The 14,204-nt window shown below is 38.9% G+C and overlaps 1 protein-coding gene across 3 annotated transcripts in view; it reads right to left on the bottom strand.

The window, feature by feature from the left end:
- The window catches only part of LOC115798513 (disks large homolog 5-like), a 37,928-nt gene extending 25,178 nt beyond the window's left edge, over window positions 1-12,750 (bottom strand). The window contains exons 1-4 of one of the 3 annotated variants that reach the window (XM_030755381.1): window positions 12,011-12,750; window positions 3,771-3,839; window positions 2,984-3,152; window positions 2,514-2,657 (exon numbers count right to left, since the gene is read on the bottom strand). In XM_030755381.1, coding sequence (XP_030611241.1) covers window positions 2,514-2,657; window positions 2,984-3,152; window positions 3,771-3,839; window positions 12,011-12,308 — 680 coding nt within the window. In that variant the 5' untranslated portion in view covers window positions 12,309-12,750. Of the gene's footprint in view, window positions 1-2,513; window positions 2,661-2,983; window positions 3,153-3,770; window positions 3,840-12,010 lie in introns of all 3 variants that reach the window. The other 2 variants (XM_030755379.1, XM_030755380.1) reach the window with 2 other exon arrangements.
- Between the last annotated feature and the right edge of the window lie 1,454 nt (window positions 12,751-14,204).

Raw genomic sequence — 14,204 nt, forward strand, 5'->3', positions numbered from 1 at the left:
TTGTGTGCAGTGCCCTTTTCCTTCAGGTGAGATGCACTGTAGCTGAAAAGTTAAAAAGTTTCCCCCACATCTGTCCTACAGAACATTGTCCCAGAAGTGTTGTGAAACATCAGCACTGTCTTTTAGAAACTTGAAATTATTTTATTTTTATTATTCTTTTTTTTTTTTTAATTAATTTTTGAAAGCATTTTAGTCTCCTTCCATTTATACATCAAGTTATAGAGATTTCTATAGGTGCTTTTCCTTGGGTCCTTTGTCCACCTCTTTCAGGATTATATATTGTGCTGCTGGCGTCATCTTTCCAGGATGATCACTCCAGTTTCATCTCGGGAATCAACTCCTAGCAGAAGTTTACATATTTTTTCCAGCCTACAATGAGTGTAATTACATGATAAATACAACTGTGAGATTGTGTTTCATTTCTCCAGGCTTCACAAATCTTTTCTTTCAATTGTAAATGATTAACTGATTGCTGTAGTTTTCTGTCAATCAACTAATCATTTCAGCACTACCCAGAAATAAAACTGCACAGGGTGCATGAAGTAAAAATGACATAACTTCACATTCACACACATTGCCTTATTACCCCTGCCAAAGAGGAAAGGTTTTTGGTAGAGTTTGTGTGTCATTCTGACTATAAGCACAATATCTTGAAAAGTTCTGAAAGAATTCTGATAAACTTTGTAGGGGTGCAGAGTGGGGTCATGTTAATAAACCATTAAAATTTGGCTTACATGCACCAAAGTCTTCAATGTAACTTAATGATACATAGGTCCAAAATTGACAAAAAGATCTTATACCTTAGAAACTATGACTCTTACAAGTGATTGTAAGTGTCTGGCCTTGTAGTGTATTGTCAACATATAGAAAGTACCGTATAAAGATTTAAAATATGACACGTTGACCGCTGACCTCACTTTTACATTTGCCTCTCTTTCAAGTTGACCTCAAATTATGTTATATCTTAAAAGAAAGCACTGTCAAGAAAAAGAATGAGCTGCCTAGTCTGTTAGAAATATGCTGTAGAATATTACATAATAAAGCTCAAGTTATTCATTTCCAGTTATTTACAAATCAATACCTATTATCCATCACCTACTCCTACATAATGTTTGTAATCAAAGTAAACATCTATCATGCTACGCAATCCGATTTTTACTGCACTACAAACTTCTTAAAAAAACTTAAAAGAAAATAAAATGAATATATACAAAATACAACACTTTACCCTTAAAAATAAATACTGCCCAGAGAGTGAGCTGCCTTAGTGGAGGTTTGCGCTCTGAGTGCTTCTTGTTTTTAGATACAATCTTATATGTAGATGCCACCAACATTTTTTACTCTCTAGGATGCTTTTCATGTGTTCTGCAGAGCTAGTCCAGTATGTCCACTTACCACTTTATTTCCTACCATAAAATTTATCATGCAGATAAGCCATTTTTAGTTTTCAGTGCTGCATAATAAAATAATTAGATTATAACATTGTGAGTATTGTCTCAATGTCACACTCAAGCCTGTAAGTGGCTTTCCACTCACTGGTCTTCATGTCACTTCAAAGATGGTAATGTGTTTTTTTTATTATTAATTAATATTAACAGTAAAAAAAAAAAAAAAAAAAAAAAAAAAAAACACCCTCTTATGTAATACAGCTTTAACCCTTAATTTTATAAACATGAATCACTAAGAGGACTAATAAAAATCCTCCATAATTACTGAATGCTATTGCCAGTCTATGTGAATTATTAATCTAAGTACAATATAAGAACTGTTAGACATGAATGTGATTTCTTATTGACAGAGCATGCTGCTTAGAATGAACAGCTAAGTGCAGAGGCAGACAGGACATTGATAAAGGCTTTGCAATGTGGATGGATGTGCAAACAGGACGCAAAAGTACAGGCAAACCTCACAGATATAATCCTTCATCGGGGGCCCAGATGTTGGTTCCCTACACTTTGGAGGCTGTATGGCATCATTAAAAATCATACAAATGGACTAGCCTTCATTTCATGTCAACTCGGTAAAGCTTATTTCACCAGACACCAAATGCTCGATTCGCAGCATTATCCTCACAGCACAGATGCTGTGCCACAGACACAGGACTCTCATACTGATTACAGGGCATGCTTACGATGAACTCTTTACTAAAGGGCATTACTTATAGAGTATTTTAGTCTCTTCTCTCAACCTTTGGCCAGAAATGTATGATTTACCCTGCTATGAAAATAATAAAAAGTCTTTTTTTTTTTGCCTAAAACAATCCCAAAGATTAAATTAAATTGATGAAGGCCTACTAGGATTTTTGTAGCTTAAGTCAGCTTTTGAACTGATATAAAGGCTTCATCCCTATCACTCTTGCAAAAATAAAATCTGTTCTATGCAATCTGCTGTGAATGTGTGAGGAAGAATAGAATACTAGCTAAAAACACTGCAGGCTGAGCATGAATGCATACAGCACAAATGCACCAGCTGTTAAAAAATTTACAAAGTCTCTGAGTAGGCTTTCCACTTACTGGTAGAAGTCTGCTTTCTTCACAGCCTCCTCGCACCTCTTCAGGGTGGTGCTATGCTGGTTCTGCAGGGATTGCAGGTCTGCCATTGCCTTCATGCACTGCAGCTTCAGACGTTCATAGTCATGACCTGCTTTTGCATTTGGTCTACTTCACAGAGGGAAGCAGGGAAACAAAATTGTAATGCATCAAAACCAAGTTCTAAGATGCCACATGGGAGAATGTGAGCGCTATAAGTGAGATAAACAAGCAAACTTTGTGCTTATGGGAGAGTAAGGACAGAGAGGCATACTTAAACTATATCCTCATGTCTTGTTTTAGAGTTGAGCATAAAAACAAGCACAACCTTACATCAAACAGCTCTTGCTTTGGTAGGTTTTAAATGCTTAACAAGGCAAAACACAGGCAAGATTACTCTGCTTTTGTGCAAAGGTTTTGGAAAACAGGGATATAGGTAGAGAACAGAATGTGACCTGCAGTCATCAAAGGTGGTTCCAGGTGAAGAGAGGGCCAGACGTTTGCGGAGTTCGTCCCTTTCGCGGATCACATGTCTCAGCTGGAACAGAACTGTCTCCATTTTCTCATTCACTTGGTGGCTGTCCATGTGGGCAGGCGGAGGGGAGGAGGCTTGAGCAGGAGTACCTGTGTGAGTCAGCATGTCACTGGTGGCTTGTGCCGATCACAAAGCTCAAATCATGGGAATGGGGGGGGGGGGGTTTAGTGTACATTCATTTATTCATTTCAACCAAAGTGTATAGTTATAGCTATAGCTAGAAAGATAAATTACAAACACAGACGTTTATGATTATGTTATGGATCAAGACTTTGAACACTGTTTCATTTAATCTTTATAATCAGGCTTGCATTTTTGAAGCCAAAGTCAGTTAAATATTGTCCTTCATTATTGATCTACTGCCATGCTATATTCATTAACCCAAACAGTTTTGAATATGCCACAGAAGGAAATACTGATACAGATTTTGTTTCACTTTCAATTGCATGGACCAATCCTCTCTCCCTAAGAGAATCAAACAGATCTGTATGTGTGTGTGTGTGTGTGTGTGTGTGTGTGTGGGGGGGGGGGGGGGGGTAGTGCATTTCTAAATCCTTCTCACATCTGTGTAATCACTTGCATGTGCTTAGAGTCTAAACAGTCAAGAGCCGGTTGGTTCCTCAGAACAACTAGGTTTTTTCAAAGAAGAAAATATTTTGACATTTCTTTGCCTTAAATCTGTAGAACATTATGAGTACCACACTCACCTAAGCTGCTGAGAGAGCTGCTGCTTTCTGAGTCCGATGGCATGGTGGACAAGATGCTGTAAGTGGACCCTGCAACGTGAATAGAAACATTAAAGTCAGGTCTAAGCGTATTCGACCATGTCTGCTTTATGGTCAAATGATCATCTCCAGCATTGTACGGTACATCAAGGTACTGCAGCTTGGGTTACATTCAGGAGCCTTTACTGAAAAAAGCCAGCTGGAGGAATAATAAGGTGGGACTTTCCCCAACTTGGGATGACGGGCCTGTGGGCTGACAGAGTGTAGCTAATTACCAGTTGGGCAGGGAGCTTGAATACATACTAGCCAGGGCCCCAAAGAGGCTGCAGCCTTAGAGCTTCTCCTTTTATCTCCTCTGACAACATCACACAGTCCCCCTTGTGAAAGCCTCTCTTTTATAGCCTACAGTGATTCATAATTAACATTACAGAAAGGAAGCTTTATGTACAACACTGAACAATATGAAGGAGATGCTGTTATTTCAGAAACCAATGTAAAAGTAATTCTTCAGTAGAATCTGAAAAGGGGGGGGGGGGGGGGTTATGTGAAAAAAAAGTAAATAACTGATGCAATCTCGGGGTGTAATACCATCTGCCATAGCGTGTCTTTTTTAATACTAGTAGTAGCCAAATTCAGAAATACAGCAGAGCAACAACTAATGGTGATAAGGTGTTACTAAGTTACTGTCACTATTGGTTCATCATTTGTCCATAAAGCAAACAAAACAAGATGTACCAATATATTGGCCATGTTGACTGCCTTCAGCTTATTGCCAGATAAGATGTCATTTATGAGTGGGATGGCTAATATTTATCTGTTACCAGTACATCTGTTTTTTTTTGTTTTTTTTTTACTATCAACAGTTCAAATAACAGTGAGATGAATAACCGATAGACTTTAAAACATTTAAACTTTTTTGGTAAATCAAAAATGTATTTTTTTGTGTGCGCGCATTGGCATAAGCCAAATTGTTATTTTAAGCATTGATGTCAGCCCAAAATTGCGCAATATGTGTAGCCCTACAAACAAAAAGGGCCCATCATCATTTCCTAAATTTTGGGGTGATTTCATCAAATCTGTTTTGTCCCACCAACAGCCCAACATCCAAAAGTTCCCCAAAGGAGAAAAAAAAAAAAAACACAAATCAGTGCAAATTGGAATAAAAAAGAATTAATAAGCTTATGGTGTGTAATTGTTTCACCTGCAAAACACATCCTGATTACATAGTTTGTTCACTGGAAGAGCATGAGTCATTCCCAGTCAGTATGTCATGGATATAATTATTACATGATCTCCATTAGCATCTTAAAGTTGATGACAGTATAATTGAATACAGACTGAAAAAGCATGATGAAAGGGGTCCATATTAAAATGTAAATGTTACATAAAGATCAGCACACTCTCTCGACAGTCAAATATTAGTCTTCAGCCAGAAAATTTCAAATCCTTCACAAAACATTTTTTGATACAATGTCAGTTAAAAAAAAGTCACAAGATACTGATGAATTACAGTCAACAAAATAAAACAAGAAACTGTTTAGCATCACGTTTTCATTGACTATAAAACTTAATGTTCTGTTGGTTGAGTTGCTTCAAGCCTACTCAGTTATTTATTCTTTTCAATGAATGTAAATCTAATAAGTTCCTCTACAAAAAGGATTTCAGAAAATTGGAATTTTATTGATGCCTGAGAGGTTTAAAAGACTGTGCACTGCTTGATCAAACCGCCAGCAGTGCACATTTACTGAGATCTTACTTGGCTGTGGAGTGAGCAGCTTATAGTTCAGTTAAATCAGCAACTTCCATTCCTGATGTAAAGTCTAGTGTAGATTTGGAGCAGAAGCATGACAAACGATTCTATTTACACACATCCCATTACTCTAAATCAATCCCTGACTGGCCATGTTCCCACTAACTAAAGAAGACTATAAGTTGAGACTATGAGGAGCCCAGCTAACATGGCTTACCCCTCTTTTTCCCAGTGAAAGACAAAAAAAAAAAAAAAAAAAAAAGAGCGAGAGAGAGAGAGAAAGAGACTGATCTCTCTTTGAGCCCTCTTTGTTCTCACTCTAGCTTAAGTTTCCCATGACTCTGAGCAGAGAGTGCCTCAATAGGCAAGGTGCACAATGTCATAACTCACTTTTCTGATCTGTGGAAGTCATATGACCTGGACCTCACTGTAGTCAGACCCTGACCACTTAAGTATTTCATTTAGGTTCATCTCTTAGTTACAGTCACAGCAACTTGACGATCTGTAGACAGTTTTATGGTGTGCCAAGACCATTTCACAAGAACAAAAACACAAAGTGGGGAAACTGTTCGAAGACAGTTTCCCCACTTCTCTTAGAAGTGAGAGCAGGTGCTCCAACACAAAGTGCTGATATGATCTTAAATTAAATCTGGTACTATGCTCCACTGGCAACAAATTAAATATGCTTTTTCTTGAAAAATGGTACATTTTTCTATTCAGATCTGACATCTCTACAATAACTTAAATATCATTGTATGTGGGTGTAAAGAATCATGAAGATCATTTTTCTTCTGTAGTTAATTGAACAAGAGGAAATATTAATTGCTAAGCCACAGATTAGAGTGTTGTCCATTAAGCATTGAGTTGCTGGATGTCATAAAATACAGCTTTCAATGAGTGAAAGAATCCAAGAACCTACTGTTAAGTTTCTACAGTTATGTCAACTGCTGCAGGCTTCCCATGATGCACTGAGTGTTTCTTCTTCACTCACCTCTTTTCACCCCGTATGTGTTTATATACCACTCTGCATTTAATCAGTATTAAATGCTGGCTCTCTTCCACAGGATGTCTTTTCTCTTGTCTCCCTCCCCTCACCCCCAACCCACTGCAGTTAGGGGTGAGGGGAGGGAGAGAGCCTGGTTCTGCCGGAGGGTTTTTTCTTGTTAAAAGAGAGTTTTTCCTTCCCACTGTCGCCACGTGCGTGCTCATAGGGGATCGTCTGATTGTTGCGGTTTTCTCTTGTTGTAGGGTCTTTACCTGAATATGAAGTGCCTTGAGGTGATTGAATTAGGTTTATTTATATAGCCCAGTATCATAGCTATGCTAAAATGGTTAACAGTCTTAGTATATTATATAAACAGAACAGCAGAAAACCACTGGTTTTAGTAACAGTAACCACTACTAAAGTATCCCAGCAAGGTCACCAAGTCTCTGACTTAAAACAGCTTGGTAAATGTACAATATTTAGCATTTTACCAAATTCAATCACATCCACATAATACCAAATATATCAATGAAGTTCATATTAAGCTTTTAATCTAAATTCTCTCCATGCAAGAGGTTTTCTCATAACTGAATTGTTCACACAATTACCCACTCTATTTTCACATGTACATTAAACTTACCATATGGAAGCTGATTGGGTAAAGACCATTTCATGTGCAGATATTTGCAGTCTTACGTACAGCTCCACCATGAAAATTCAGACCTCATCTGCATGCATATAAACAGATTATTTGAACTCAACATTTCAGTTGCTCTAATAAATAAACCCTTAACTGGACAGATAACCCAATCAGTACTCAAACTCAAAAAGTTCCTGTCGGTAGCAAAGACACAACAGCAGCTTCAATCTATCCCACTTAACCCAATTTCTAGTGATGCATGTGAAATACCAAACTATGCATTTTTGATGGTACAGCAACAATGACACACCCTTGTGTGGAAGCTATTCCAATTAAAAAAGAAGTATGTTATGTGAGATGGGTGTTAGAGGACTGAAAAATATGCCTAACACAGACATCAATCTTACTTCCTTCTATAAATATATACCCTCTGATATGCAGTGAGATATCAAGTTAATGAGTCACTGATTCTGCAATAACCACCATCTGAGGCAACAGTTCAAAACCACTGGAGACAACTGGATTCTCTTCTTTCCCCTTGTTAAAATCTAGAATGAAAAAGAAATACAGATACCCAACATTTGCTAATCTATGTCTGCAAAACACCAGGTCTAATTTTGCAGTGACACAGCAAAGTGAACACAACTGCCAGGATACACACCCTTATAATGTGCAGCTATTCTGTTATTCTTCCTTAAGAAAAGAACAATCTAAACTAAAAAGGTCTCCACTGACATGCCCTAGAGCTATAGTTATATGAAACTACAAAGTATTTTTATTTAAAAAAAAAACAAAAAAAACACACACACACACACACACACACACACACTAAATAAGCCCTTGGCAATGTACACCCTGTTCAGTACTATAGGCATCGTATTTATAAATATAGGGAACTTTCTGTAGCTCAGTGATAAAGGATATATTTAGCATTTCTGTTATTAACATTTGAACAGGCAGGGTTTACTAACAAAGCTGTGACTCATTAATATGACATCAAAGGGTCATCTGGCTCACACGTTTTTTTTTTTTTTTGGTTTATTAGGTCTGGCTGCTGATGGTGCATACTTTTTAAAAACATAGGTTGCTTTCCTCTGGAAAGGCCCGTCTTTTGGTTGTGCAGTGGATGAACCTGTCTGCCCAGTAGCAAAAGACAGCTCAGCCCATTTGTGTCCCATGTGACTACCAACAGGGATTTGCACACTACTATGACTAGCCCAGAACATGTTCAGGTACAAACCTCTTTGGAAGCAAAGAGCCTATCAGTACTCTGTTTTAGACCAAGTGCACAATTGTTAAATGCAGCGCAAAAATGAAAAGGCTCAGAAAACTGAACAAAGTCTCCAGCTTCAGTTCTCTTATGAATTATGCCAAAATAATGCATAATTAACACCTGGTAGTTCACAGAGTATGACACAATAACAAACAGTGAACAAAGAAACTGGATGTTTTGGGAGGTTTTTTGTTTTGTTTTTTTAAGTGCAGCAGAGGTGAGGAGCGAGGACCATGTGACTGTGTGTGTGTGTGTGTGTGTGTGTGTGTGTGTGTGTGTGTGTGTGTGTGTGTATACACATTATGCCACTGGATATAACATATATAGAGTATGACAGATAAATTCCAGAGCCATAAATCATTACTGTTTAAGCATACAAAGAATTTAATAAGCAATTTATGATCAGCATTAAAAAAAAAAAAAAAGTTTTCTAGGTGGAGAACACTGATATTATTTCCCTCATCTTTTCTGACTGTTTTTTCACCACTTTTGCATATGGCTATGATCAGTGTCACTACTGATAGCATGAGGCGATACCTGGACCCACAGGTAGCACAGGTTGCACAGGTAGTCCAACCCCTCCAGGATGGCACTTCAATACATGCCATTACCAGAAGGCTTGCTGTGTTTCCCAGCACAGTCTCAAGAGCATGGAGGAGATTCCAGGAGACAGGCAGTTACTCTAGAAGAGCTGGACAAGGCTGCAGAAGGTCCTTAACCCATTAGCAGGACCTATATCTGCACCTTTGAGCAAGGATGAACAGGATGAGCACTGCCAGAGCCCTTTGCTCACTGCCCGGCACCATGGAGCCCAACTGGCATTTGCCATAGAATACCAGAAGGTCCACCACTGGCACCTTGTGCTTTTCACAGATGAGAGGTTCACCCTGAGCACTTGTGACAGACATGAAAGAGTCTGGAGAAGCCATAGAGAACATTATGCTGCCTGTAACATCTTTCAGCATGACCAGTTTGATGGTGGGTCAGAGATGGTTTGGGGAGGAACATCTATGGAGGGACACACAGACCGCTACAAGCTAGAGGTCCTTATGCTGGTGCAGTGGGTCCTGGGTTCCTCCTGGTGCACGACAATGCCTGACCTGCCGAGAGTATACAGCCAGTTCCTGGAGGATGAAGGAATTGATACCTCTGACTGGCCCCCACACTCGCCTGACTTAAATCCAACAGAACACTTCTGGGACATAATGTTTCTGTCCATCCGATGCTGCCAGGTTGCACCTCAGGCTGTCCAGGAGCTCAGTGATGCCCTGGTCCAGATCTGGGAGGAGATCCCCCAGGACACCATCTGTCGTCTCATTAGGAGCATGTGCCGACATTGTCAGGCATGCATACAAACACATGGGGGCCATATAATCTGCTGAGTACCATTTTGAGTTGCTGCAATGAAATTTCAGCAAAATGAACTAGCCTGCTACATAATTTTTTCACTTAGATTTTTGGGAAGTCTTTGAATCCAGCCCTTTGTAGGCTGATAATTTTTCATTCGTCAAACAACGTGGCATCCTTTGTTTCCTAACACATTACTCAGTCAATATCAGTACAGATATCAGAATTACTTTTTCCCCCATTGAAATCTGATGTGTTTTCACAGTGTTGCTATAATTTTTTTGAGCAGCGTACGTAGGAGTGGGCGCCGATTTGTGAAAGCTGCTTAACCATCTTCACTACAGTGGCCAAGATGGGCATCACCGTTCTGCCTTATCACATTTTATATGTGACTAGAGACTGGCCACACACATAGTATGCCGTATATGTTACTTTTAACAGTGGACTGACAGCTTACACTCACTACAGATGAACGTCAGCCACCATAGCTAGGATTATGCACTTGAATTGGGAGGGGTAAGAAAACAGAATTCAGTTGACTGTAATCTGCACTCTACTAACATCTAGCCGTGAGAGTTTACACACTGTACCTTTAAGACTTTATCTGTGAGGAAGAACAACATACATGTACTTATCACTTGGTTGGAAAAGGTGATTATTATAAAACCATCCAAAATATTACAAAGTAATCTGTGATTTCTGCCATTGTATCACTGAATCATGTCAAATGTTTATTCTTATTTGAAGATATATTTGGTATCCATTAGAAAAACTTAAAAGGTGAAATAATAAGGGTTTGAAGGTGGAATCGGCAACACCTTAGAACATTAAATCTGTGTGAAATCCATAACATTGCCACTTTTAAGTTCATCTCTTAACACAAACCAATGGTACATAAGTTAGTAGACCCTGAGCAGGCAATGTGTATCCGCTCACATTAAATACAAGAGCTTTCCGAGACCATATGCCTCCACCAAGGCTAAAGATTCCCTCTATCAACCAACTCATTCAGATCCAGAAGAATACCCAGATTTAGTTTTTGATATTTCTTAAGAATATCAAGACAGTGTCTCCCATTTTTTTTAAGTCTCAATTTGACATGCTTTTGTGAAGATATGGTGTGAAAGATCTGATGTTAGGTATCTTGCAATGATAAAGAATCTTTCTTTAAAAAAAAAAAAAAAAAAAAACAAACTGGTTTTATATCTGGATCAAATCCAAAAGTTAAACACTTTTGGAACATGCCCTAGCCATGATAAAGATAAGGTAAAGACAAATTCAAACAAATCCCTCCATAACTTTTAAATAAACCTGCTAATAAACAGAAAAACTAAAAGAAAAATCAAATCAGAAACACCTTGGCCAAGGTCGTACTTTTGAAATAATTTTAACCCCACAAGCACTATACTGTTGAAGTTAGTTGCAATTACTCTATAGATTTGTCTTTTTTGTGCATTTGCTTTGAACTGGACAAAAGCAATCTGAAGACATCACCTTATGGTTCTGGGAAATGGTAATGAGCATCTTTCAATATTCTGACATTTCATGGATGACTTGAGCAACTAGACCACCTTTAGCTTTGGGAGTTGTAACATTTTACAGACCAAACAGTTTTTAAATTATTCAAAAGGTAATTTACATACTGATGTTGAAATAGGTCTGAGTTGCAGTTAGTTTCATACTAAAAACACAAATCAAACTGAATATGAATTCTCAGATTCACGTTCATTGCACAGTGTGCATTAAAACGCATCTGATTCTTCTCTCATTCATTTGACTTTGACGGTGGGTTATTGATTCCCACACACAGTCACTCCCTATATTGATTGAGTCTCTTTAGGTCCATTAAATGCTTTCACAACAAGCTAGCAGGCTGTACTTTTGGTGACATGGTAAATGAAACGAGCACAGTAGTGAGAGTGTAAATAGGCATCAAGTCACATGATTGTACACTGCAGCCCTCTCTCCCTATACTTGCCCAAAGGAAAAGTCATGCCCTTCATCAAGTTGTCATATGGTCAATAGCCCTAATGTTAGTTAGCTCGTGCTCAGGAGAGGATCGAAAACAGGTTGGATCATAAGCATTACAAAAGCAATGGCCTTCCAAACACACTGTAGGCCATTTAAAATAAAGCTATAACTTCTGAAATGCTCTCTCTTTCTGAGAAATACTACATTCTTATAACAATTTAATTTGGAGGTTGCTAATATTATAATTGTGTCTCACCACTTGTATGATCCACTGGTCCGATGCCATCCAGCAGCAAAGCCTGCAGGTGAGGGTGCGTCGTCTCCAGAGCCGTGCAGAACTCTGCGAAATAGTCCCTGTCTTTACTCAATAGTATCTTCAGGAGAAGGTCCACTTTTTCCGAGTTGGAGGTGCAGTTGTGCTCCAGCTCGTAGCGCTCTGGCTGGCTGAGGGTCCCGCAGTGAGCCAAAACATCCACAACTCGGTCCGCATCTGTTAGTGACTCTACCAAGTTCTGGTAACATTTCTCCAACAACTCTTTATGCTTGGGCTCCATCTCCTCTCGCTCTGCGCTTCGCTCCTCTGCTGTTTACCTAACCAGTTCGGGACGAACCCAGCCCTTTAATCTTTCTGGTAGTCAACTTAACTTCGGACTATTGCCGTGACTCCGCGAAACTATCCCACTCGACCCAGTCGGGACGGTTTTCAACCCGAATTGAAGGATACACAAGAAGTAGCCATATTTGTTGCCCAAGGCTGTTGACTGCATGAAGATGACAAGACATTTTCCCAACCGCCGCTCTCTGTCCTTCTCGGGAAAATGACGCCTCTGCCTCTTTAAGCTCCGCTTTGCCTACGCTACAGAGACAATGTCGCCCTCAAATCAAGTTCTTTAGGCATGTTTAAAAGTGTGAAAACTCCTCAGGAGCGCTCTCAGTCAGACCATAAACTCCGCCATATCTCACCGTTCAAGCAGCTGTAACCCTGTGCCAATCATATTTCCGTGCAATGGACATTTAACGTTAACGTAGGCGGGACTTTCTTTTTTAGACGCACCTGGCTTCCCGCCGCTATAATTACGGCTGTAATTATTACCACAACTTATGTAATACTGGTTGTGGTCTTTTTGTGTGTGTGTGTGTGTGTGTGTGAGTTGGTTTTCTGAGAAGTATGGAGGAATCCTGAAGAAAAAAATATTTATTAAAATAATGAGTTTCATGATATTGGATCAGTCATGTATTTTATTTAGCTGGGGAGGAAGTAATTTTCCGTATTATGTCCAGTTTTAGGAAGTTTAATTTACAACCATCCAAAAAAGTCAGAATAATACAAATCATATAAACCCTATATTTAACTTGTGGGGGGGGGGGCATTAACAGCATATAAAATGTTAAGCCTTTTCTTTTAATATGCTCAGTTTGAATGTCTGGGGCATGTTTCCTCCTGTGTTAAAACACTCCCAAGTATGTGAAAACACTTGCTTATTTTAAAGAAAAAATCTTGCCTCATATACAGTTTGGGGCCTGACTTGTTGCACGATAGTTTCCCAATGTGCCAAATGTCCTCAGTGGTTGTAGTACCGGCGTATGAGCTGGTTTAGACTTTCACTTGCACAACGCCTGTACAATGTCGCGGAATAAGCAAGGGCTTCCCTGAACAAGACCATAACGGCAGCAAGGCAGCAAAACCTGTATGTATCATTAAGCATTAATGATGCCTACACAGATTTGCAAGTAACTCACACCCAAACACACCAAAGATGCTGGCTTTTGTTTTACCTCGCTTTTCTCTTTATCCCATCCATAGTGGTTAAAATAATTTAAAATCAGTTTTCCTCTTTGCCTCTGGTTTATATGTTTTTGGGGTTTTTTTTACCTGTAAGAAACTATTCTCACTAAGAATGATTTTCGTAAGTATTCCTGAACCAGTGAAGTGCTTTCTGTCTTTTCTTAATGCGGTGCTGTTAAAGAGCCATTCAGTGTTGGCTTTTGCCCTTTTTCTAGCTCATTATGTAATGCAGAGTGTGCCACCAGTGTGGTAAATAAATGACCTTTTATAAGCTAAAAAATTATAATATCAGGCATTTTCTGCTACAGAGAGATCTAAATAGCAGTGATTGCCGTACATTATGAAATTATTAACTGAGCCCTAGATATTTAAGCTTTTCTAACATTAGGTAAAGTATCACCTTATCCACCCAGTGACTTAATGAATTTTAATGTCTAGAAAAGAATTTCATCAGCCTTAAATATGCCCAGTGTGCAGTCCTATTAAGTGGAGAGAGAGCGAGACAGAGAGAGCAAAAATGTGACTTTTCAATTTCTTTTCTTTTTCTTTTTTCTGGTGTCTGCTGCTTCTGGCCTACAGTTTGACTTTCACTCAAATGCTGAAGTCATGCCTGCTGATGAAAGTTTAAAAGACTGGGCACTGCTCTAAAATCCCAAAGGTATCA

The sequence above is a fragment of the Archocentrus centrarchus genome, chromosome 19 (assembly GCF_007364275.1).
Source record: "Archocentrus centrarchus isolate MPI-CPG fArcCen1 chromosome 19, fArcCen1, whole genome shotgun sequence".
NCBI classification, from domain to species: Eukaryota; Metazoa; Chordata; class Actinopteri; order Cichliformes; family Cichlidae; genus Archocentrus; species Archocentrus centrarchus.